At 41.8% G+C, this 24,413-nt stretch overlaps 1 protein-coding gene across 1 annotated transcript in view; it reads left to right on the forward strand.

The window, feature by feature from the left end:
• Positions 1–23,140, forward strand: part of RIPK4 (receptor interacting serine/threonine kinase 4) — a 37,862-nt gene extending 14,722 nt beyond the window's left edge. The window contains exons 2-8 of the mRNA XM_030577329.1: positions 1,697–1,988; positions 13,549–13,697; positions 14,732–14,781; positions 17,233–17,391; positions 18,679–18,785; positions 19,683–19,941; positions 20,717–23,140. Coding sequence (XP_030433189.1) covers positions 1,697–1,988; positions 13,549–13,697; positions 14,732–14,781; positions 17,233–17,391; positions 18,679–18,785; positions 19,683–19,941; positions 20,717–21,894 — 2,194 coding nt within the window. The 3' untranslated portion in view covers positions 21,895–23,140. The remainder of the gene's footprint in view (positions 1–1,696; positions 1,989–13,548; positions 13,698–14,731; positions 14,782–17,232; positions 17,392–18,678; positions 18,786–19,682; positions 19,942–20,716) is intronic.
• Positions 23,141–24,413: the final 1,273 nt, after the last annotated feature.

Here is a 24,413-nt window from a genome sequence, read left to right on the forward strand (position 1 = left end):
AGTGGACTAGATCTTTCTCAGCTCAATACCTCTTTTCAAATTTTGCAAGGTTGCATTAGCAGCTATGGTATTTGCTGTGGAATTCTATGGATCTTTCCATTCTTTGCACTTCAGATCAGAGCATAAGAAGTAGCAAAGTTTCTTTGTGATTTTTCTTTATAAGCTCTATCAGCACTTAACTTTTCTGAGTAGTAGTTGAATCATGTGATTTAAAAAAAAAAAGTCAGTTACTATATAATAGTTTCATAAGGTGTGCAACACAGTTAGGACCAAATCATCAGATCATAGAAATTTTGTGGTATTTTTCAATTAAAGTCAACAGAGCTTTGACTTCCATCAGTCTGGGATCTGGCCCTGGGCATTTATCAGACCTGCTGGTTCTAATTGACTGAAGTGACGAACCGCACAAGAATTAGAGTATGTCTAAACTAAGTCCACGTTTTCATTGCATTTTAAGGGGAAACTAATGCGTCAAATCCACCATGCTGAAGAACCAAAATGAAGAAGTTTTATCTATTCTTGAATGTTGGTTTTATTATTTTTTTATAGCCTATCTTCCAAAATGCTTCACAGAGGTTTTAAGAACATATAATGTTTCATTTAGAAATGACTGAACTCTAGCTGCACTAAGGAGTGAAAGTTTAAGTCCTCCCAACTTGGATGGCTTGTGTATGTTGCAAGGGCTTGCATGGAATAAGAGCTTCTGATGATACATGACTTTTTTTATACCTCTCTTTATTGCTTGGAGAACAGAAGCAACCTGGTTTTATTGTTACCGTGCAACTTTGGCTCATGGATATGTTGTCCTATTGTTAATTTTTGGTTGTATTCCTTTCTAAAAAGGTGACCCTCTCTATTTCTGGTTCTCTGTCCTTTATATAAACTTAGAATGGGGCCGCTTGTATTATCAGATTTGGTCTTAACTTCAGGTAAACAAATATGAATGACTAGATTGTGAAATCAGCAGTAAGTCTTCTGCCTCATTGTTTGCAGTGGGATCTTGTTCTGGGAGGTAGTGAATGGCCTTAACTCCCGTTTACTTTAAAAGGAGCAACTCATGGGGTCAGACGGCACATGATTTGTAAATAATGCTTGTGTTGCACAGTGTGGTGATAAGTCTGGATACATTAGATACCTACTCTACTGGGCCTGTTAACTTAAAATGAAGGTCAACATTTTCAGTGCTAGATGGAGAACTGTAGTAACAAATGGGACTTGGTCCATGTTGGAAATGGGACTTTCATGGTACTGTGTTCATCTGATTGGAAAAACTCCCCTCTCTAAGGAGCTAGTTTGAGGCATTTGTCCCTAGACCTAATACAGCTTTGGTTACTTAAATGTCACAAGGCAGTCTGAGCAATACTGTCCTATCATGATTAGAAATGAACTTTGTCTTATGATTCACAAAAGGCTAATGATTTTAATAGCCAAGGGAGTTATGATTATGGTAAATCTAAGCATTAAATGTGCTCTGTTAAAAGCAAGTGTGCATGTAATCAGTGGACGAATGGACTTAACACTAATTGTGGATACTGGACATCATCTGAGGCTCAACCAAATAAGGATGATTAAATGCATTATTCAGTGCTGTGAGCTAATGCGCAGAGGTACTTTGTCAGAACGAGACAACCATTTGTGTGTATGAGTGTTTTTGAATGACCATTGAACCCTGTATGGTATGTTCCATTTCATCTAGGGAGCGTATGGAGCTATTGGAAGAGGCCAAGAAGATGGAAATGGCAAAGTTTCGTTACATTCTTCCTGTGTATGGCATCTGTAAAGAACCTGTTGGCTTGGTCATGGAATACATGGAGACAGGATCACTGGAAAAGCTCCTGGCCTCAGAACCACTGCCATGGGAGCTACGCTTCCGAATTATCCATGAGACAGCTGTGGGTATGAACTTCCTGCACTGCATGTCCCCGCCACTACTCCATCTGGACCTCAAGCCTGCCAACATCCTGCTGGATGCTCATTATCATGTGAAGGTAATGACGGGGGTGTACCCCTACTTGAGTGTGCTTTTAAGTCTCACTTCTGTCCGATGGTATCTTTGCATGACTTTTCTGATTTCAAAGGGAGTTGTACAGGTATGTGAGAGCAAAACTGTGCCCGGAGGGTTCAAAATAAATACTTCTAAGCCTGGTTTGTACCACCTGAAACCTGTTTTTTGGGTTCAGTTAGTAATCTTCTTTCCCCCACCCTATGCTGAAGTGTTGCACAACTGACTTGGTACAGGCTATAAGGGCTCCTTCTGAAGAAGAGACAAGTTACAGTAGATCTAGGGCTTGATCAGTTAAAAAATAGCAGCATCAAAGTTTAGCAGAAAACTCTGGCTTTTAGGTCTTTAGCAAATAGCTGACTCCGGTGATGGGGGTAAGGCAGCAAACAGGGAGAGAAGAACGATGTGGCCCTTGAAGGGATGACTTCCAAGTAATTTGTATATATTCCAAGATCTTCCACAGCACCCACTTAGCAACCCTACTCCATCTGGGGCCTCTCCATGAGTGCCCAAGTCTAGTCATATTAGCAGGCTTCACGCTGGAATCTGCAGGAATGACTGAATTCCTGGAGGTGTTCTTCCTCCCCCGCCCAACTGGTTTTCTAGGATTTGATACAGTGAAAAGTGAATCTCCCCTAGCCAGCCACACTCATCATAACATTCACTCGGATGTTTTAATGGGCTCAGTGTTAAGAAACTATTCTTTTGCTTAATTTCCCAATCATCAGCCAAGTTATGACCATTTGAGGTGGATTTTTTCTAGTCTTGTCATCCATTCTGTTAAAAATGTGAGCTTTCCTTGTGTTTGGAATTTGGGCTCCGTGCTTGTTTTTTAGTTTTGGGCCCGATTCTGCCCTTGCTGAAGTTAGTGGTAAAACTCTCTCTTTTTTTTTTTATCTTCAAGGGTGCAGGATTTAGTTTGGTGGTCATGTGTATCTTGTATCAAAGTGGTGACCTGCTCCCGCAAATGGATAAACAGCTTGTTCTAGTCTGTCAGCTCCTTTTTGAGTTCTTTACCTTGGAATGAACCCAACTCTTAAATAGTAAATCAATAATTGTAGTACCAAATCAAAAGACACACTCATGCACAGCTCCTTGCTGTTCCTGACCCAATCAGATCTTTGTATATATGCTGCGAACGTGAGTAGTGCACTAGGCCAGCTCTGTATATGTTCTAGGTGTGGAACGCTATCCGCTCCCAATAACTTCAGTGGTGATTGTGATCTTACTTGTACTTCTCCTCTGAAAATCATTTGGCAGACCTACAAAAGTCAGGCTTTGATTTTGTTTGTTTTAAATCTGGTAGTTTTTAAATGTTGCAAACCCCCCCCCCCAAAAAAAATCTCCTTACTGGTGGGATGGAGGTTCAGAGCTATAGGAAACATGTTTTTAGGTAAGTCAGGCCGTGTCTACTCTACAGACTTCTGGCATAACAGCTATTTGGTCGGGGTGTGAAGAGATGTGAATCCTGAGCAATACAGCTGTGCCAGCAAAAGTCCCTACCGTAGCTGCAGTGGTATCCACAAACTGCACCTTTGGCCAATATAGATTGTCTGTCTAGTTCAAGGGTAGTGGAATAAGTTATGCTGGCAAAAATGAATTTTGCCCATATAAACTGTGACTACACTAGTAGCCTCCTGCCTGCAAAGCACCTTGACGCTCACATGGCCTCAGACTTGAAGCAAGGTCTAAACATCTCACTGGTGGCTAAGCCTTTTGGTGACCTACTTCTTGGGTGGCCCCTTCCCAAGAAATAGATTGCAATATAGTGGCCCAATGATGCTTGGATGGTAATATAAAGGACTATATACATGGCTGTTCAAAGCATGCTCTGCATATCTATTAAATGACTCATAGACTCATAGGTCAGAAGGGACCAATCTGATCATCTAGTCTGACCTCCTGCACAAGGCAGGCCACAGAACCCCACCCATCCAATTTTATAACAACCCCTATCCCAGGACCGAGTTATTGAAATCCTCAAAATTGGTTTGAAGACCTCAAGCTGCAGAGAAACCACCAGCAAGCGACCCGTGCATTATTGCCAAGCATTTACTTATTTAAGCATTAAGTGTAAAGTTCTCCATTGCCTATGTTTATTGAATCCCAAATTCTTGGCTCATCTGTAATCAGTCTGAAAGTTGTTTTTTTTTTTCTCGATGTAAGGATTACTAAAAGATGCATAGTAAGCGGGTACCAGTTGGCATATATTTGGATGAGGATAGAATGGGAAGGGGGCAAAGTGCTAAAGGCATTAACAAATGAGGATGGTGCTGATGTCCGTAACATGCTGTGCTTGAAGGATGCAGTACAGTTTGAAGGATGCAGTACAGTTTAGCAAGCTGAGAGCCAAATCTGGCTCCCAGTGACTTCGGTGAGAGTTGGATTCCACCCTGAGCAGGCAGATACAAAAAGTTAAAGCCATACTTTTCAGGCACGTGCAAATGCAAATGTGGCACACATATAGCTACAGATCAATTGGAGAGAAAGAAGATGCCTTAATTCATGAGTATGTAAGAGAATTCCTGCACTCAAGAAAATGTGGTCTCAAAGCTCCCTTTTATGTAGGGTGAAACCCTTCACTGAATCTCAGGGCTGGTCTATGCCAAAAATGTACACTCCTGAGCAATGTAGCTATGCCATGCCAGCCTCCCTACCATGTAGACAGAATTCTTCAGTTGACCTAGCTACCGCGTCTCATGGAGGTGGATTAACTACAGCAAAGGGAAAACCTCTCCCTTCGCTGTAATGAGTGTCCACACTTAAAATACTGCAGTGTGCAGGTGCTGTGCCACTGTAGCATTTTAAGTGTAGACATAGCCACACCTCCTGCAGCCTGACTTAATATGCATTTTTTGTCCTGACAGGCTAATGGATCCTGTGATTCAGGTGCTTTTCCTTTTAAATGGCAGCATAATTAGGAGGTGATGGTTCCTGATGGAATCCTAAAATGAGGACATGGCTACACTTAAGAGTTAGAGCACATTTAAAGCCATCCCAGGCACCCTAACTCATGATGCGTCCACACTGGCAAGGCATGTAGAACACCCGGATTCCATGGCTGGAGCGCTCCTAGTAATCCACCTCCAAGAGAATCCTAACGCTTGATGTGCCCCAGCTTCAGTGCCATGGCACCAGTGTAGATATCCTGGTCTATTAATGCACTCTGGCCTCCAGAAGTGTCCCACAATGCCTGTTCTAGCCACTCTGGTCATCACTTTGAACTCTACTGCCCTGCCCTCAGGTGACCAGCTGTCAGACCCACCCTTTAAATTCTCTGGGGATTTTGAAAATCCCCTTCCTGTTCGCTCAGCCAGGCGTGGAGTGCTCTCAGCAAATTTTTCCAGGCGACCATGCCTCCATGTGGCAGGAGATCCCCAGTATGGAGCAATGGCGAGATGCTGGACCTTATCAGCGTTTGCAGGGGAGGAAGCTGTCCAGTCCCACCTGCGCTCCAGCCATAGGAATTGCGATGCCTTCGGGCAGCTATCAAGGGACATGATGGAAAGGGGCCATGACCGGGACGTGCAGGGTTAAAGTGAAGGAGCTGCGGGATGCCTACTACAAAGCCTGCGAGGCAAACTGCTGCTCCGGTGCTGCCCCCATGACCTGCCATTTGTACAAAGAGCTGGATGCAATACTTGGGGGTGACCCCACCTCTACTCCAAGAAGCACCATGGACACTTCAGAGCCCAATTCAACAAGGCAGGAGGAGGAGGAAAGTGGGAGTGAGGGTTCTGAGGAGGAGGGAGACACCCCAGCATCCCTAGATACATGCAGCCAGGAGCTGCTCTCAAGCCAAGAGGAAGGTAGCCAGTAGCAGTAGCTGGTTCTTGGGGAAAGACAAACACCAGAGGAGGTGCCTGTTAAATGGCTTTTATTGTGGGAAGGAAGTTGTTCGGTGTGGGCTCTTGGGGTGAGGAGGGTTAGGGTTGCATGCATGCCTAGATGCGGAATAGGGCGTTGATGTGCCCTCACATCGCAGTAACCGGCCTCAGTGATCTCTGCTCAGCTTTTGCATGAGACCTTTGAAATGCGCTTGCACAGGTCCCTTGGGAGAGCTGCTGTGTTCCTTGTCCCAGTAAGGCTAACGTGTCTGCACCACTGTGCCATGTCACACAGGCAAGCTGCATATGGGCCAGGGCGGAAGCCACATTGCAGTAGAAGACCCTCCCTTGCTTCCCAGGTCACCCTCAGCAGTGAGATCTTTCAGGACGAACTGCTGTGGAAAAGGAGGGGACAGTGTTCAGTATAGGGGCCCCCTGCAGCTGTGAGCTTTCCCCAAGGCACAGAAACCCAGAGGACAGTATGGCCATGAAACAATCAGTCCCCCTTGCCCCTGTGCTTGCTTACCATTTTGGGGCTCCTGTGGGTTATGTGCACTCACTTTGGGACTGGCAAATTCTGCTATTGTGTAGACTGTGCTCGTCTTTAAGTACGGGCGAATCCCTGCTCTGTCTGTTGTGAACGATGCTGCCTCTAAGTGTTGCATTTTGCCTTTAGAGATGCAACCTTGAGATCTCAGTCATCCTTGTTATCACCGACCAAAAGACTCCAAAGAATGGGAAGAGGTGCTCTGTGGGATAGCTGCCCATAATGCACTGCTGCAAGTGGCCAAGCAGGTGCGCTTGCAGCTGACGGTCTGATCACACTGCAGTGCTTTCCCTACTGCGCTCTCCGAGGGCTCGTTTAACACACAGCGCTCTACATTCTTTGATAGGATAACGAGCCTTGTGGAGAAGGAAGAAGCAGTGGATGTGATATACCTAGACTTTAGTAAGGCATTTGATACGGTGTCGCATGATATTCTTATAGATAAACTAGGAAAGTACAATTTAGATGGGGCTACTATAAGGTGGGTGCATAACTGGCTGGATAACCGTACTCAGAGAGTAGTTGTTAATGGCTCCCAATCCTGCTGGAAAGGTATAACAAGTGGGGTTCCGCAGGGGTCTGTTTTGGGACCGGCTCTTTTCAATATCTTCATCAACGATTTAGATGTTGGCATAGAAAGTACACTTGTTAAGTTTGCGGATGATACCAAACTGGGAGGGATTGCAACTGCTTTGGAGGACAGGGTCAAAATTCAAAATGATCTGGACAAATTGGAGAAATGGTCTGAGGTAAACAGGATGAAGTTCAATAAAGATAAATGCAAAGTGCTCCACTTAGGAAGGAACAATCAGTTTCACACATACAGAATGGGAAGAGACTGTCTAGGAAGGAGTATGGCAGAGAGAGATCTAGGGGTCATAGTGGACCACAAGCTTAATAAGAGTCAACAGTGTGATACTGTTGCAAAAAAAGCAAATGTGATTCTGGGATGCATTAACAGGTGTGTTGTAAACAAGACACGAGATGTCATTCTTCCGCTTTACTCTGCGCTGGTTAGGCCTCAACTGGAGTATTGTGTCCAGTTCTGGGCACCGCATTTCAAGAAAGATGTGGAAAAATTGGAGAAGGTCCAGAGAAGAGCAACAAGAATGATTAAAGGTCTTGAGAACATGACCTATGAAGGAAGGCTGAAGGAATTGGGTTTGTTTAGTTTGGAAAAGAGAAGACTGAGAGGGGACATGATAGCGGTTTTCAGGTATCTAAAAGGGTATCATCAGGAGGAGGGAGAAAACTTGTTCACCTTAGCCTCCAATGATAGAACAAGAAGCAATGGGCTTAAACTGCAGCAAGGGAGATTTAGGTTGGACATTAGGAAAAAGTTCCTAACTGTCAGGGTAGTTAAACACTGGAATAGATTGCCTAGGGAAGTTGTGAAATCTCCATCTCTGGAGATATTTTAAGAGTAGGTTAGATAAATGTCTTTTAGGGATGGTCTAGACAGTATTTGGTCCTGCTATGAGGGCAGGGGACTGGACTCTATGACCTCTCGAGGTCCCTTCCAGTCCTTGAGTCTGAGTCTATAAGTGTAGCCTGCCCTGAGTGAACAGACAGTTGCAGGCTGCAAAAGAAGAATAGATTCGTGTTCTGGGGGAAAAGGTTCTTTGCAAAGTATGTATCCTTAAGCCGGGAAATAAACAAAACAGCTCCCAAATGCAGTAAATAGGAAATGCTCCTGTATGTCCTTCCACTTTCTAAAATAAAAACTACCAGTCTCTTTTTACAAGCACAATATTTATTTTAAAAATTCCATGCGGGGATGATATTAAGTTCTGTGCAGTCCTATTGCATTAGTCATCAAGTGGATGCCTTTGTACAATAAAGTTGTTTCTGGGGTGTTGCATAATATTTTTATTTATTTTTATTATTGAGGAATAATTAACAGGGTGGTGTAAACCACAGCCGGAAACAAATGAATATAAGAAATCTATTTCAAAGAGTTCAAAGTGATGTCTTGTCATCTTTAAATGATGCATTTATGGTAAAGCTTTGCTAAGCATTTTTTTTAGTTCATGCAGTAATTTACAAGTATCCTAGAAGTTAGAGATGGAAAAGACCCAGTAGATCTAGTCCAGTTCTCTGCTCATGCTGGACTGTTTTCCTATACTACCTTTTCTGGTGTCTTGTTCAGTTCCAAGCAATATGTCTTTCCGATACTTCCATTGGGAAGATGATTCCACACGATTAAGCTTTGCTATCAGAATCGTTTCCTGATATTCAGCCTGTATTTTCACTTTCTTAATTCTGACCCATTACTCCTTGTTGTTCCCACTTGTACCAACCTAAATAATTCCTCTCTCTGCGCAGTGTTTGCCCCCTTCAAATGTAGACTGCAGACTTTGTCTCCACTTCTCACTTAGCCAAGTTAGACATAATTTGGCTCTGGCAATCTTTGATGATCTTATGATTTGGATGGCTTGAAATAACTCTTCTCTGCATTCCCTGTGATTTCCCAGTATGTTTAGTAATTGGGTGCCCAGGAACAAATGCAATATCTCAGGTGCTGCCATAAAGAGCCATTGGAATAGATCTGATTCCTCATGTTCATCCATAAAGTGCATTGGCCTCTTGTGCTGCAGTACCTACTCTTAACTCTCTGGCAGCTACTGCTCCTTGGTCTTTTTCAGCATTACCACTTTCCAGGTTTCTCCTCCCATTAAATATCAGTTTTGGATCACTTTCTCTGGATGTAGTACTCATTTTTTTTTTCTCTCTAGGCTAACTTCATTTTGCTGCTTTCTGCTTCAGTTCCTGATCTATGTCTAGATTCTTCTGGGTTTTTTTTACCCTGACTGGTATTTTCAACTTCTCTCAACACAATCCACAGGATTCTTTGGTCAACTCTTCATTCCTCCTTCCAGATCTCTAATGAGACCAGATCTAAGGACAACTATTTAGCTAGACCCCACCTTAACGTACCCCCTCTTCCCCCCCCACACACTTCTTTTGTATCGTTAGTGTTCCTATCTAGACAAATGTTAGGAGTGAGACTTAGTAAAGCATTTGATACAATGTTTCACAAACATTTAAATGTTGTTGCATCTACCATTTTCCTGTCACTTGCTAATTTTGTTCTATTAAAGAAGTGAATGTGAACTTAAAGGGGCACAGTCAAGTTGGGAGATGTATTTCTGCCTGGCAATGTTATGCGAACCTACTGTAGTAACAAGTAATGTCCAAAATTACTGGAACTGAAAAGTTAGAATAGTTTTTTCTGTTCTGCAGTTTACTTTGTTAGTTTTAGTGTTCTTTTGTCAGCTTCTCCTTTAATGAAAAGATTGTTCTAAATATTCACTGAGGAACAGAAAAAAAATATTTCCAAAGGGTTTTTAACATTTCAGGGTATTGTTTAAAGCATGCCCTATTAGAAACTTGGATTCTTTTAAAATTAGTCAGCTTCATACAATTAAGAAATATTTCTGTTAACAAAGGCTTTAAATAAATTGGGGACATTTCAGGAAAATGGAGACAAAAGCAGAAGTTAAATGGAGCTGTATAGCTAGATAGATTGTATTAGTTAATATAGCAATTTGCTTTGACTCCATCATATGTGATAGTTTTTTGCATTTCTTGTGAACTAAAGTTTAATTTTTTGAAGCTAAAACACACAGATCGCTGCACTAATTCAATGCAAGCTTAAACACCCGTCTGTTTCCGAAAGTAATCAAAGAAAAACATAGCATCTCTGTAACTCTCTGGGTGTGTGTTCATATCTAACAATGAAGTAAACACCAGGCACGCCAACAGAGATAATATTTAATCTTGTTTTAGATTACCTAACCTGTTTATGAACTCTGTCACTTAGTGTGATGCAATGAACCCCAGTTGATGACTAAATGCTTTGGTTTTATTCACAGAAAATAACACACATGAGATTAAAGGCTCAAAGCACCAAGTGCCTTCCACAATTCTGGCTTGTATAACATACATAAAATTGTGTGCAAAAATCACAATATAAACTCACTGTTTAATTCCCAGTATTCAGACCTCAGTACTGTTATGAAACAGCTGACAGCTCAGAGAGCATTATGGATAATGATCTGCAAATATAATGAGTAATACCAGGTATGCCAATGTACTATGTCTCTTTTGAGAATCAGTTTCTCCAGAATGGTCATTAAAAGTAGCTTTTGAAATCATGTTTGACCAGACCAGTATTCTGAAAGTTATTCTGAGCATGTTATACTGATAATCAGAATAGAAATGTGTGAGCTGAACAAACAAAAAATGCTATGACAGAAGTCCATGAACAAACTGAAACCTGTGGGGGAGAAATGATTTGATGTCCTCAAGTTCAGTACCAAATGCTATTCTGATATATGTACAGAAACACATGTATAAATACTTTAGCTACTCTTTCCTCATCATTGTCCGTATGAAATTCAAAGGAAGAGGTCCTGTAAACGCTCTGAATATGAAAAATCCTGTGGGAGTAGGAAAATGTTTCTCAATGTCTCCTCACCTCAATATATATGCTGTGTAGAATGCTGTCCTCCACCCCAGAAGTGGTAGCAATTTTTAACTGCTTTTATTATATAAGCTCATGAATCACATTGAAATGAAAGGCTCCATATGAAAGTAAATTACTATTCTAAGGAATAAGGTTAAGGTTTCCGCTAACAATGATGTCACCCACAAATGCCTTTTGGGAGTTTCCAGATGCCTGTAGTTGTGTGTATTTGCTAGTTAGAGAAGATATCCATTCCAAGAACACACACAAATGCCAAACTCTGAATCACTACGTTTAACATTGTCATTTTGCATAACTTAATAGGTGTGTTTTGGGGGACATCTCTAAGAAGCTAATTAAAGGGGAAAACCTACATTAAATGGTTGCATTTTCCACCTGCCGTATGCTCCTTACTGACGTTAATGAGAGCTGGGTGATTAAATACCCCACACACTGTTGAAAACTTACTTCAAAGGACCTAATTTAATCCCGCAAAAGCTCCCTCCAGAAAATGCCTGTTTGATTGGGGTGTTGCAGCCCTCAGGTACAGTACTTTAATTTTCAGTGCCCTTTGCAGTACGTTAGCACGTTCAAGGTGGAAATTTTGCTGTTAGATTTCCCTTTTATCTATGTACATTTGACTTTGTGTTGTCCTTTTGCATATTGATGCTAATGTGTTTACAAAACAGAAACCCAACAGACCCACAGAGATGCACTGTACAGTTCCAATGGTTTCCTTACCTTTGTTGGTTCTAAGACCTCTAATCTATACTGTAGTTCTGAGAATTGCTGACTTGGATCTATACAGAAAAGGTGAATGAGGAGCTGTTCTGAAGTTGGGAACTTTTACACGTGTGCTGTTTTATATTTCACTTTTCACTTCAGCTGAACACTACATTTTTACATTACTTCTATTATGAGCAAACACTCATATGCCCTGTAAATCTCATGGGAAGTGCACAATCTACTATCTTGCACTGTGTTAGTCATATAATACCAGGTACCAGGACTCTTCCAAGTTGGATCTGTTCAGACTTGCATAGTCAGATCGCTGATTAAACAGACATTTTTGAGGCTGTATTTTCAGAAGCACTGAGCAATCAGGACTCCTATGCAGTTAATAGGAGCTGCAGGTTCTCAGCTCCTCTGAAACTCAACATGATTTTGAGCATTTGCCTGTCTAGGGATGTCTCTTCCCTATTCCTCCTGCTCTGCATCTTCCTAGGCACCAAGCTTGATTCCACTGTTGTATTGGCTCTCTAAGTGGGTTAGGATCATACTTTTCATTACTACACCATTATGAATACTAGAAATTACCCTTCCAGACAATTCTGGAGTAAGAATGTCTGATTCTTTGCTCCCAGAGGGAAACTTTTCTTAACCCTTATGATAAGGGAATGTTTTTGAAATTTGTTGAAAATTAACAGGGAGATCAAATAAAAGCAGCAAAGAATCCTGTGGCACCTTATAGACTAACAGACGTTTTGGAGCATGAGCTTTCGTGGGTGAATACCCCCTTCGTCAGATGCATGTGGACGATCAAATGTTCTTTGAGACTGAAGTCTGAGTTCTAACACCATAAAACTGGTTATAATGTATATAGGGCAGGAGAAGGAGTCCCCAAAGTATAAGTCAGAATCTCCCACAGACTTGTTATTTTAATATTTTTTAACATTGCCTCGAATCAATCGGTGATAAACATATAGAATTTTCTCAAGGGAGATGCTATAAAGAGCCAAAAGATGTTACATGAATTTTTTTTTTCTTTTCCCTCAAAGCATAAACGTCACTTAGGAGCACAAGTTCCATTGAAAATCAATGGGATTTATGCTCATAAATCACTTAATTGCCTTTGAAATTCTCACCTATATTCTAGAAGCTTTAAAATAGCTGGGAAAATATCAGGTAGAACACGAGAGAATTTTTTATCTAGTTCTGTTTGATTTATGACTGAGATGTACCTTAGAGGACAAATTAATGCACATTTGTTTGATCCTTCAGATTACATTGGAGGTGTTTCCTCTTAAAAAGAACTTGCTGTTACTTGTTCTTTTCTCTTCAGCTGGCTCCACTGCTTCTCTCCAACTTGCTACGTGTGTTACTGGCTAGAAAACTCCCTACTTCTTTTACGTTATTGTGTCTTCCTCTGCACATGTCACTTGTTAGTCTACGTAGACATAATCACTATTGCGTAGATGATCCTGATAACCATTCTCTAAATAGCATTTGTGAATTTTTTCTGGGCTTTGAGCAAGCTACAAAGTTTTTCTGAAACATACATGATCAGAACTCCTTCTAGCTTGATGTTGCTTGGAAAGGAAAAAGTGATAGTTGTATCAATTTGTGGGCTCCATCAGCCAAGCTCACAATCTGAATCATGTGAAGTAGCCCTACAGAGGTAATAGAAGTGCAAACGTTTGTTATGGGGCTAACTGGAAAACTAAAAAGACACTTCTCTTTTTATGGGCTAATAATATCTTTTATTCTTCATAGAAAAACCTTTTAAATTATTATTATTTCTTAAGCCAATAAAAAAGCAAGCCTACCATATCTTAGTATTTTCAAAATGTATTAGTTTGATATTTCCACATGACAATTCACTGTAATGTAGGGATATAACTCATTAGAGAAGCTTAGGTGAAATCATCTGAAGTGTAATTGTTGGTTTTATGGGTAACTTTTTTTTCTTTCCTACTTTTTGCAGATTTCTGATTTTGGATTAGCAAAGTGCAATGGACTTTCACATTCCCATGATCTCAGCATAGATGGTCTGTGTGGTACTATTGCATATCTGCCTCCAGAACGTATAAAAGAGAAGAATAGATACTTTGACACTAAACATGATGTGTACAGGTCAGTGCATACTTCTCAGTAGATATCAATAGAGTCAGGGCCGGCTCCAGGCCTCAGCGTGCCAAGCACATGCTTGGGGGGGTGCTCTGCCAGTTGCTGGGAGGGCGGCAGGCGGCTCCAGTGGACTTCCCGCAGGTGTGCCTGTGGAGGGTCCACTGGTCCCACAGCTCCGGTGGACTTTCTGCAGCCGTCCCTGCGGAGGGTCCGCTGGTCCCGTGGCTCTGGTGGACATCCTGCAGGCGTGGATGCCTGCGGGACGTCCACCAGAGCCGCGGGACCAGCGAGCGGCAGAGCGCCCCCCATGGCTGGAGGTCTGGCTCTGAGACTCCCTCTCCTCACATCGCTGGGTTTTAGAGCCCAAACTTCAGTTTGAGCAGTAATGTCCCCATTGCTATTTTTAGCACTGAGGCTTGAACTCCAGTCTGTATGAGACTCGCTGTGGCAGGGTGCCTCATCAGTGTAGATGTACCCTTCGGTTCCTGACCCTACAGAGTGAGAGTTTCACCACTGACTTCTGTGAGGACAGAGTACACAAGGGGTGAAATCATCTTCAGTTTGCTATGAGTGTGTTGGCAGTGAATATTTTGTTCTAACAATAATACATGTTCTAAGCAAATGGAAGACAAACTGTGGGCTTCAGTTTAAATCTTTAAGTTTACTTAGCAACTTTCTTAGAAATTCCTGCCTGCATTCAGATTACCTTGGTTTTGGCATATGTGGTGACTTGGTGTAAAACTAGTAGCGAATGTAACCGTGATTCTGACCCTCTCAGGTCACTCACTAATGCCTGGACGCTGTTAGTCCTTGCCATAAGATCCATAATTTCATTTTAACTGCCATTCAGGCATGGTTCTTGGCCCAGCCTATAAATACACCTAATCACATAGGGGCCATCTGTACACTAGCAGCTCAGGCATGCCTCAAAGACTCAAAAGCACTGGATTGACACTAATAGGGGGGGAAAAGCCTGTTTTTATGAGGTGAACTTCTAATTTTTCTTCCTTAGGACTAACAGACATAATATCTATTTACAGTTTTTCTATAGTGATTTGGGGAGTCCTCACACAGAAAAAGCCATTTGCAGGTAAGCCAATGCTACTTTGTTCATGAGTTTCGTATTTTGGATGTACGTAACAAAAACAGGATTCTTTGCTCCCTCTGTGTGCATATCCCAAAATGAGGTGTCGTGTCTGGTGTCTTGACTGACCAACCTCAATTTCTACAGCATGTCAATGGGCTGGTCCCTAACTAAAGTTCTCAGCTCACACATTTCAAGTATGATTATTAAAAAAAAGTCCATCTTCCCCTTTGTATTCTGAAAGCGTAACCTGTAAGACTGCCCTCAATCAGTGACCTAATGGGAGTTTGCATACAGTTCTAGAGTAGCATGTGATCCAGTGTATTCTAAAAGATCCTTGGCTTTGCTATTGGAAGTTCATGGAAGGCAATTGTCAAGAAATCCAGGGTGGATTGATATTTTTTTTTAAATAACTGATTTGAAAAAACAAACAAACTTGTACTTCAGTTATTTCTAAAGACAGATGCATTTTCATTGGTTGATATAACCATTAAAATGTTGATTTACAGCTAAATAGAGCCTTTAGGCTAGATTTTGTACATCTGTGCTACCTAACGATATACTTTCATGTAAGCAATTATTTAACCTAATATTTTCCAATTCTTCTTATACATTTTTAAGTACATTAGAAAATGATGAATGATATATTTCTTATTTACTAGATAATTATTTTGCTCATGACTTTGTCAAGCTGCATTAGGATGGTAACTGGAAATTACACACACACCAGCGTATATAATTTATTTTTATTTAAAACAACCTCAAATGTGTTGAATATATAAACTTCTCATCAAAACATATTTCACATTTATTACTATTTGACTAATTAAACAAAGGGATTGACTGTAGTCAATGAATTAAATTGATTATTTCACATCAGCCTGGGGAAAATTTTCACATGTGCATAAGTGAAAGTGACTAGAGCACAAATTCCTACTTGCCTAAGTCTCCTGAAAAATTAGAAGTCTCTGAAGTTGTACAGGTTGACCTATTATGCCATATTTGTAAAGCTTGACCTCACAAGTTGGTTTTCTCTCTAATTTTTGCTTTATGTAGGAAAGCAGCCTTTAATTCAGCATTTTTGATAGAGGCTCATGGATTCAGCATTTATTTTATTTATTTATTTATTTAAATGTGTTAAGAGATTATAATTTTTGGCCTTAACATAACTAATGTTACATTTAGCTTTAGCTTTACTTTTTAGCAGGTTTACTTGTTTTTTAAATTGATATGTATCCATCCTGCAAGAAAAGGGCCCCAGAGGAAGAGTTTTTGTTCAAGTCCTGATGTACCCCTCTCTTTCCCCCCCCGCCCCTTTTCAGGGGCAACTCTAGGTATTTTGCCGCCCCAAGCATGGCAAGCAGGCTGCCCTCAGCGGCTTGCCTGCGGGATGTCCCTGGTCCCGTGGATTCTGTGGCAGCCTGTGGGAGGTCCGCCGAAGCCGCGGGACTAGCAGACTCTCCATAAGCATGCCGCCGAAGGCAACCTGCCTGCCGCCCTCATGGCGACCAGCAGAGCGCCCCCCCGCGGCGTGCTGCCCCAAGCACGCGCTTGGCGTGCTGGTGCCTGGAGCCACCCCTACTCCTTTTTTAGTATTGCCTCCCCATAATAAATGTACTGAAATCCAAATCTATAACAAACTTGTTTGGGCAGGTTACTCTTCTCTTCCTCCACCCTCCCCCCACCCCCCAACCAATCCATTTTCTGGAGAACAAGATCTTCTCTGTCCCTATTTGCTTAACTTCAACATACAGTACAACCTCAGAGTTACTGGGACTGGAATACTGGGTATCAGGAATCCTGATTCTATTCCTGGGATCAGTATATGTTACAGTGGTTAGACGAAGCATACTTGTGTTGAATGAAACCCCTGTTTGGATCATCTGAAGGGACTTTGCTTTGGATCACTGGATCTAAAAGTGCACGCTTTCATCACTTGAATCACATGATCATGCACATTAGCATGGAGACCATGGTAGATTCACCAACTGTTATATACAATATGTCTGGAGGCTGAATTGCTGTGTGGTGTTATTACCTTGTATGAAAAGCTGAGGTATAGGAATAAGAGAACAAGTTCCTTCCTCTTTGCCTACTGCAGATAGGCAAGAGCAAAATACTGTACAGTAACACAGACCAGTATTTCTCTCTAACCTGCAGTTTTGTAAAGTGACCTGACATAGGTGGTAGAAACATAGCACTGTCATTCAGTGACATCAGTATCACCATCCGTTCTGAAAGCAAATATGGTTGGATACTTCAACTTATTCTCTAGCAATTAGATTTTAAATTCAAATTTCAGTTTTTATACCATAATAGACATACATTCCCCACTCTGGAAAAAATGTGGAGAACCCAAGTTTCAACTGAAGCAACTGAACTTTCATATAACAGCTCAAGGAAAAGAATCTCTTCGTTTTGCTAAACTGTTTCTATTTGTGTTCCCTTACTTTGCAGAGGAAAACAACATTTTGCATATTATGGTAAAAGTGGTTAAAGGCCACCGCCCAGAGCTACCTGCCATATCAAAATCCAGACCTCGCTCTTGTAATAACTTGATCAAACTGATGCAAAAGTGCTGGCAAGATGATCCTAGCAAACGGCCAACATTTCAAGGTACCTTTCCTGATAATGCAGTTACCCATTTCTCCTGTGAATCATTAAGTGTTGAGGACTAAATCCTATATGAACTGATGGTAACACAATGCATTGAGCATATTGTATAGTGAAGACAAGGATACAGGAAGCTTATTCACTTGGGGAAGGGATTATATGAAGACAAGTCTGACCATGAAGAAATGTTGTGTAAACGTCCTAGAAGTAAGACGTGTACTGAACTGGGTAATCCCTGTAGCCATTGCCTGGGGGGTGTGTGCGTAGGTTGACTTCCTAAAGCACATATCCTAGCCAAGATTGAATTTGGCGTGGTGAAGGAGAGCATTGGATGCCCTGGGCCATGATGCATAATGTTATAAACCAATGAATGGGATTGGTCTTTCTACAACTGACACATTTCTGGCAGTTTTTTAATTAAAAAAAAAAAATGCCTTCAGCATATCCAAAACCAAACACACACGTGCTCCAACTGTAAACACATAAGAGAATGCAGTAATCCTCTACAGATGTTTTTATTGCTAATTGCTAAAGTGTGATTTATCTTTTTTTTTTTTTAAATCTCCACCCCTCCCCTCTTTCCTCCCGGCCCAGATGAAGTACAGGACTGGATGATTGAGGCCTGATCTACACCTTAAAAGTTAGGTTGACCCAGCTACAATGGTCAGTGGTGTGAAAAATCCACACCCCCTGGGCAATGTAGTTAAGCCTACCTAACACCCTGTGTAGACAGAGCTAGGTTGATGGAAGAGTTATTCCGTTGACCTAGCTACCAACTCTCATGGAGGTGAATTTACCTATGCTGATGGGAGAACCCCTCCTGTTGGCAGAGGTAGTGTCTATACGGACGCGTTGCAGCTGTGCTACTGTAGCATTTCAAATGTAGACAAGCCCTGAGGATGAGGAGACTTCCACATCTTAGTCACATGTCTGAATCTGGACCAGGAGGGTACTGACAGATGTTACCATCTCACAGCTGATCATTATCTTATGTGTAATGAGTTATTGTTGGGCTCTGTTCAGTTTTTAGTGGTTAGTTGGCCATTGGCATTTCGATAAAGCCATAATTCAGTGTCCAGGAAGACCTGAGATAAGGTGAAAATAGCACACTGATAGTGGGCAGTGTCAGGGGGGGAAACTTACATTGCTGCCCTCGATGTGTGTGCTGCGGGGTGAAAGGGAGGGGAAGTAAATCTCCAGTTGACCCAAGCACCTTTCACTAACATTAAATGCCTCTCCGACAAGTAACCACTGATTTTGTCTATTAAATTGTTCTTGCCTCTTTCAAAGAAATCACCTCAGAAACAGAGGACCTCTGTGAAAAACCAGAAGATGAAACAAAGGAAATGATAGCTCAGGACCTGACCACCAAAAGATCTCCGGAACCACATTCAGAGGTAGTTCATGTTTCCATATTTAATGCAAAGTTTAATATGAAATGCGCTCTAAACAAATCTTAAATTGTTGCCAGAAGTGAAATCTACAAGAGTCAAACACTGCCCTGACCTAAACCCCCTATAGTACCATTGTAATACTCCCAGTATCCCTCCACTAGTGGTTTAGTTGGGCAACTTTGTGTATGCATTGTGGTAGAAGTGGATCTCAATGAGGGATTTGAATGCAAACAGGAGTGGCAGACGTGCAGATCAGAAAGGACCTTCTATGCATTGGGCTGGACTTGTAAGGAAGCACAAAAACTGCTGTGGGGAAAAAAGGATAAGAGGAGGGTGAGGTTGGGACCATTAGTGAAACAGCAGGAGTGATGTGATCAGAAACAAGGTGGGTGTGCTTGAGAGGGCAGTATTATGCAAGGCAGTGAAGGCTAAGACCTTTTTTTTTGGGCAGGGGGGGATGAGGGAGTCAGTGGAAGGGCTTCAAAGGTGGATAACAAGGGCACATTGGGCAAAAAAAAAAAATTCAGTGGATGCTTCTTGTGTAGATTACAGTGTGGTGTGTGGGGCGGGGGAAGGGAGAGGAGACATAGTGTGAGGAAAGCCAGAGAAGTAACTGAGGTGATGAGGGCCTGATTGAGAGAGTGTTAACTATCTGGATGGGAGAAAGGTTTGATCTTCAAAATGCTGTGGAGGAACAGCTGGATTTGGAGACAATACTGATAACCCTGTCATTGTTTCCTAGTACTGAAGTCTCCCAGACATCTTTTCATTTTTGTTTTGTCTTTAACAGCATTTAAAGATACCTACAAGTGAACACATTTTGATTTCATGCTGTTAATTTGCCCCACTGTCACGTGAAATTGAAACTCTTAAAACACGTGTTTTTCCTTTCTTTTGAAGGGAATCCCTGTGTTATCCCAGCCAAAACGGGAGTCCACTCCAGTATCTGCTAAGGATTATAGCCTCTCTGAGTTGTTGTCCCAGCTGGATTCAGGAATCTCGCAGACAATGGAAGGCCCTGAAGAACTCAATCGTAGCGCTTCTGAGTCCAAACTTGCTTCCAGTGACAAGAGGCTTTCAGGGGTTTCATCTGTGGATTCGGCCTTTTCCTCTAGAGGTTCTCTATCGCTGTCCTTTGAGAGAGAGAACTCTGGAAGCGGTAAGTGTTGGTGATTTTACTGAAATGAGCCATGGGAGACAAGGTGGGGAGTGAGAGGGATATTTTATAAACACCACTGTTCCATAAATCAGAGCATTGACTGTTTTGCCCTTAGCACTATTAATTTGTTCAATGTTTGTAAATGTTGTATAAACCTTCAACCTGAAATGGGAAAGCATTGTGATTTGAAACTAGGGCAAAGATTTTTATTTTTTCTTCAAAAATGAGTGCCTAAACCTGAGTTCCAGGGTGCCTAAATATGGGTTTAATGGGAGATGTCTGGCCACTTACTTTACTATGGAAAATCAAGTAACTTGTTTAGTTGCCTAAATACAGACTTCAGATACCTATCATTGGGCTCCTTTTTTTAATATCTGAGCCTAGCGTCATACAGTTGGTTCAATACAGACATGATGAGAACGGTAATAGATTTTTTTTCTTCACTTCCAAGCTAGTGGTCCTAAAGACCCTATTTTAGTCCTGGATTAAATTGAGATAATTGCAGGGGTGAGGATAGATCACCTGCGGAATGTCTGTCCCACCCCACTATGCTCTCCTGCCTACTTTCATGAGAGAAGACAAGAACAGAGTTAGCACACATTCCCAATCTGATTTTTAAAATTTGTCCTAACTATACTGCAAGGTGTTGTGGATTAAACTGTAGTTTAATTCCTAGGCAAGGAAAGGTAATGACTTTATTCACTGTTAGCCTGTTTCAGTCATGAAAATAAAATTCTTGATTGTAATAGAATTTTGATGCTCTTTACCCACTCAGATATTGGCACAACAGATATTCAGAAGAGAAAACTGGCCGAGGCAATTATATCTGGAGACACGAGCAAATTGATGAAGATTCTCCAGCCCCAGGATGTTGATCTTGTCTTAGATGGAAGCTCCAGCCTTTTACACTTGGCTGTTGAAGCAGGTCAAGAAGAATGTGTCAAGTGGCTTCTTCTATATAATGCCAACCCCAACCTGACCAACAAGAAAGGGTCCACTCCTCTCCATGTGGCCATAGAGAAGAAAATGAAAAGCATTGTGGAACTTATTCTGGCACGGAAAATCAATGTGAATGCCAAAGACGAGGATCAGTGGACTGCTCTTCACTTTGCTGCACAGAATGGGGATGAGTTCAGTACCCGAGTGCTGCTTGATAAAAATGCATCACTGAATGAAGTGGATTTTGAAGGAAGAGCCCCCATACACATAGCCTGCCAGCATGGACAAGAGCACATAGTGCGGATACTGTTGAGAAGAGGTGTCAATGTGGATATCAAAGGCAAGGATGGCTGGGTACCACTGCACTATGCTGCGTGGCAAGGTCATCTCTCCATTGTAAAGCTTCTGGCAAAACAGCCGGGTGTGAATGTGAACGCGCAGACAGTGGATGGAAGGACCCCATTACACCTGGCAGCACAAAGAGGGCATTACAGAGTTGCCCGCATTCTTATAGAACTACAGTCCGATGTCAACGTACGGAACATGCTTCTGCAAACGGCTCTCCACGTAGCTGCTGAAACTGGCCATACCAGCACTTCAAGGCTGCTTCTTAATCGTGGCGCAGAAATAGAGGTAGCAACAGCGGAGGGATGCACAGCACTTCATTTAGCTTCTCGCAATGGACATCTAGCAACTACCAAACTGTTGCTAGATGAAATGGCTAATGCTCTGGCTAGAGGCCCTTTGAACAGGACAGCACTCCACCTTGCTGCTGAAAATGGACATGCTGAAGTAGTCGAGGAACTCATAAATTTGGAAAATGTGAATGATTCTGATGAGGAAGGGCTGACAGCTCTTCACCTGGCAGCGAGAGGCGGACATGCAAAAACAGTTGAGATTCTATTAAAACATGGGGCCCTTGATAACTTGCAAAGCCTCAAGTTTCAGACTCCACTGCAGCTGGCTAAGCAAAGTGGGAATAGCTCTGTTGTCATGCTGCTAAGTGAGACTTAGCTGAACAAACTCTGACTCTTGAGGTCTTTACTGGAGCTTGACTCTCTTGGGGAGTTCTCCTGGAATTGCACAGTGACCTGCTTTTCTATTCAGTCTGCAGATAAGTCTGAATTCCAGCCAATCAGAAACTGCATTTTAGAGAGGTAGCATGGCCTAATGAACTGTGTGTAGGACCAAGAGCCAGGAACTCCTGAGTACTGATTCTAGGTCTGTCATTTGTGTGATCTTGGGCAAGGCATTTTGTTTCCTTCCCAACCTGTACAGTGGAGATGAAAGTACTTATATAACTAACCTCACAGGGATGTTGTGAGGGTTAATTAGATGGGGTTTAAATAGTGCCTTAATTTTTTCAATGTGCCATACCCAAATTTAAGTATTATCCTCCTGGCTTCTGATTTCTTCAGGCACATGGTGGGACAAGCATATTATTTCAGATGATTGGATTATTACATAATCCATCCTTTGTCTGTGTTTTTAATATCACTTGTTACCATAGAGGCATTGACAGCACACAAATCAATTTGAAATGAGCATTGTTAGAAAGACGCAAGCTATTTATTTAAAATGTGTTTTAGGATAGACCTGTTTCAACCTGGACCACATGGCTGAGTGTCATAATTTCATTTTCAGAAGATACAAAATGGAATATATGAAAATGCTCCGCTTCTTTCTTTGTAATATAGAGATGTTGATTATAAAGCCACACATTTCTGTTTACTCAGAATGGTCAAGAGACTATCTTCAGCCAATCCGTATGGTAGAAGAATTCTCAGACTGGCTGGTGGAGTGAAGCACAGATGTTCACTTTTGATATACAATAGTAACTTGTATATAGTGTAAGATCAGTAAAATATAAGATTATTTTTTGTTACCAGTCAGTTGTGAAATAAGGATCTGTTAGTGTGTAATGTGAAACTAGAAGCAACTAAGTGTTTTAGGGTTTTTGTTTTTGTTTTGTTTGGCTGAAATTAATTCATGATGAACTGTAGTTAAATGTTATATTCTAATAACATTATAGAACTCTTCACAAGCAGTTTGTTTAGATTAGTATGTAATAGAACCACGTGTACAGTGGCACGCTATGTGTCCTAAATGAATGAACTGTGGTGAATTGTCTAATATAAATATACTGTGTATATAGTATTTCTACCAGTTGTATACATTTTCTACAGCAGAAAATATTGACACTGTTTAGGCTTGGGTATGTTTTAATACGCCTCTTAATGTTCACGCTTTTCAAAGTTCAAATGTGATCTGTTTATCAATAAATATAATGTTCTATATCTATTGCATGTAAATTCTTCTACTTAGGCAAAGATTGCTGTAATTAGTAGAAAAACAAGGTAGAGTACATCATGCAGTTAAACAAACTGAACTACTAAACCTTACTAGGGTGGGCGAGTGGAGGGGTGTGTGTGTGTGTGGGGGAAATATACAGATTACTACCTTTCCATTATTAAAGGAGTAGGGCTTTGTTCTGTTTTGGGGCAATAAACCAATTTGATCAACGGGGACAGGTTAAGTAGCTCTTTATTGACTGACTGAGGAAAATAACAGTTTATTTTGCTATTATATACATGATTTAATGCTGCCTGTCTTAAGTTTAAAAGCTTGAGGCATTAATTAAAACAAAAGGCTAGACAGTCATATTAGCTTTCTTCACTTATATTTTTAGATTGACTTTGTTGCTCATAAAAGGTGCCATATGACAGTCCTGGAAAATGACTGAATGTGCATATATTAGTGCCGTATAGCAAAGTGCTTCACAGAGTAATCGGATGAAAAAATCTAAACCATTCCAAATACATATTCAACTGTTTCAAACTGTTAGCTACTCTAGAGAATGTACCAGTGAGAAGAATTCTGTTACTTTCTCTTTAACACCAAGATTTAAAAAAAAACACAAAACAAAAAAAAAAACAACCCAGGAGTCTGAAGTTAGGCTCTAAATCCATACGTAGCACTTACATTTGGAACTGCAGGCTGCTTAGCACTTTTAAAAATCACCTGCTTGGATGGGATACTTCACTGACTGCCCATGCTGCTTATATTAGAGCGTAGCTATTTACTCCATGCCAATGGATAGTATTTATTACCCAGTATTCAGGGCCGGTGCAACCATTTAGGCGGTTGCCTAGGGCGCTGAGATTTGAGAGCGCCAAAAAGCGCCCCCCAATTTTTTTTAAATGATTGAGCAGCCGCTGCTGCTAGGACAGAGAGGGAGTCTGAGCTGCTGGCGGCAGCCGGCAGCCCAGGGTGTCCCCCGGGTCAGGACGCCGCCGCGGCAGCCGGCAGCCCAGGGGCGGGGGTCCCCTGGCCCAGGGAAACCCCGGGCTGCCAGCTGCTGCAGAGGCACACTGACCCTGGTTCAGGGCGCTGCTGCGGCAGCTGGCAGTCCCGGGTGTCCGGAGGGGGCGGCAGGCAGCTCCCGTGGAGCTGCTGCAGTCATGCCTGTGGACGGTTGGCTGCTTGTGCGGCTCCAGTGGACCTCCCGCAGACACCACTGTGGCAGCTCCACC

Source organism: Gopherus evgoodei, chromosome 1, assembly GCF_007399415.2.
Source record: "Gopherus evgoodei ecotype Sinaloan lineage chromosome 1, rGopEvg1_v1.p, whole genome shotgun sequence".
NCBI lineage: Eukaryota > Metazoa > Chordata > Testudines > Testudinidae > Gopherus > Gopherus evgoodei.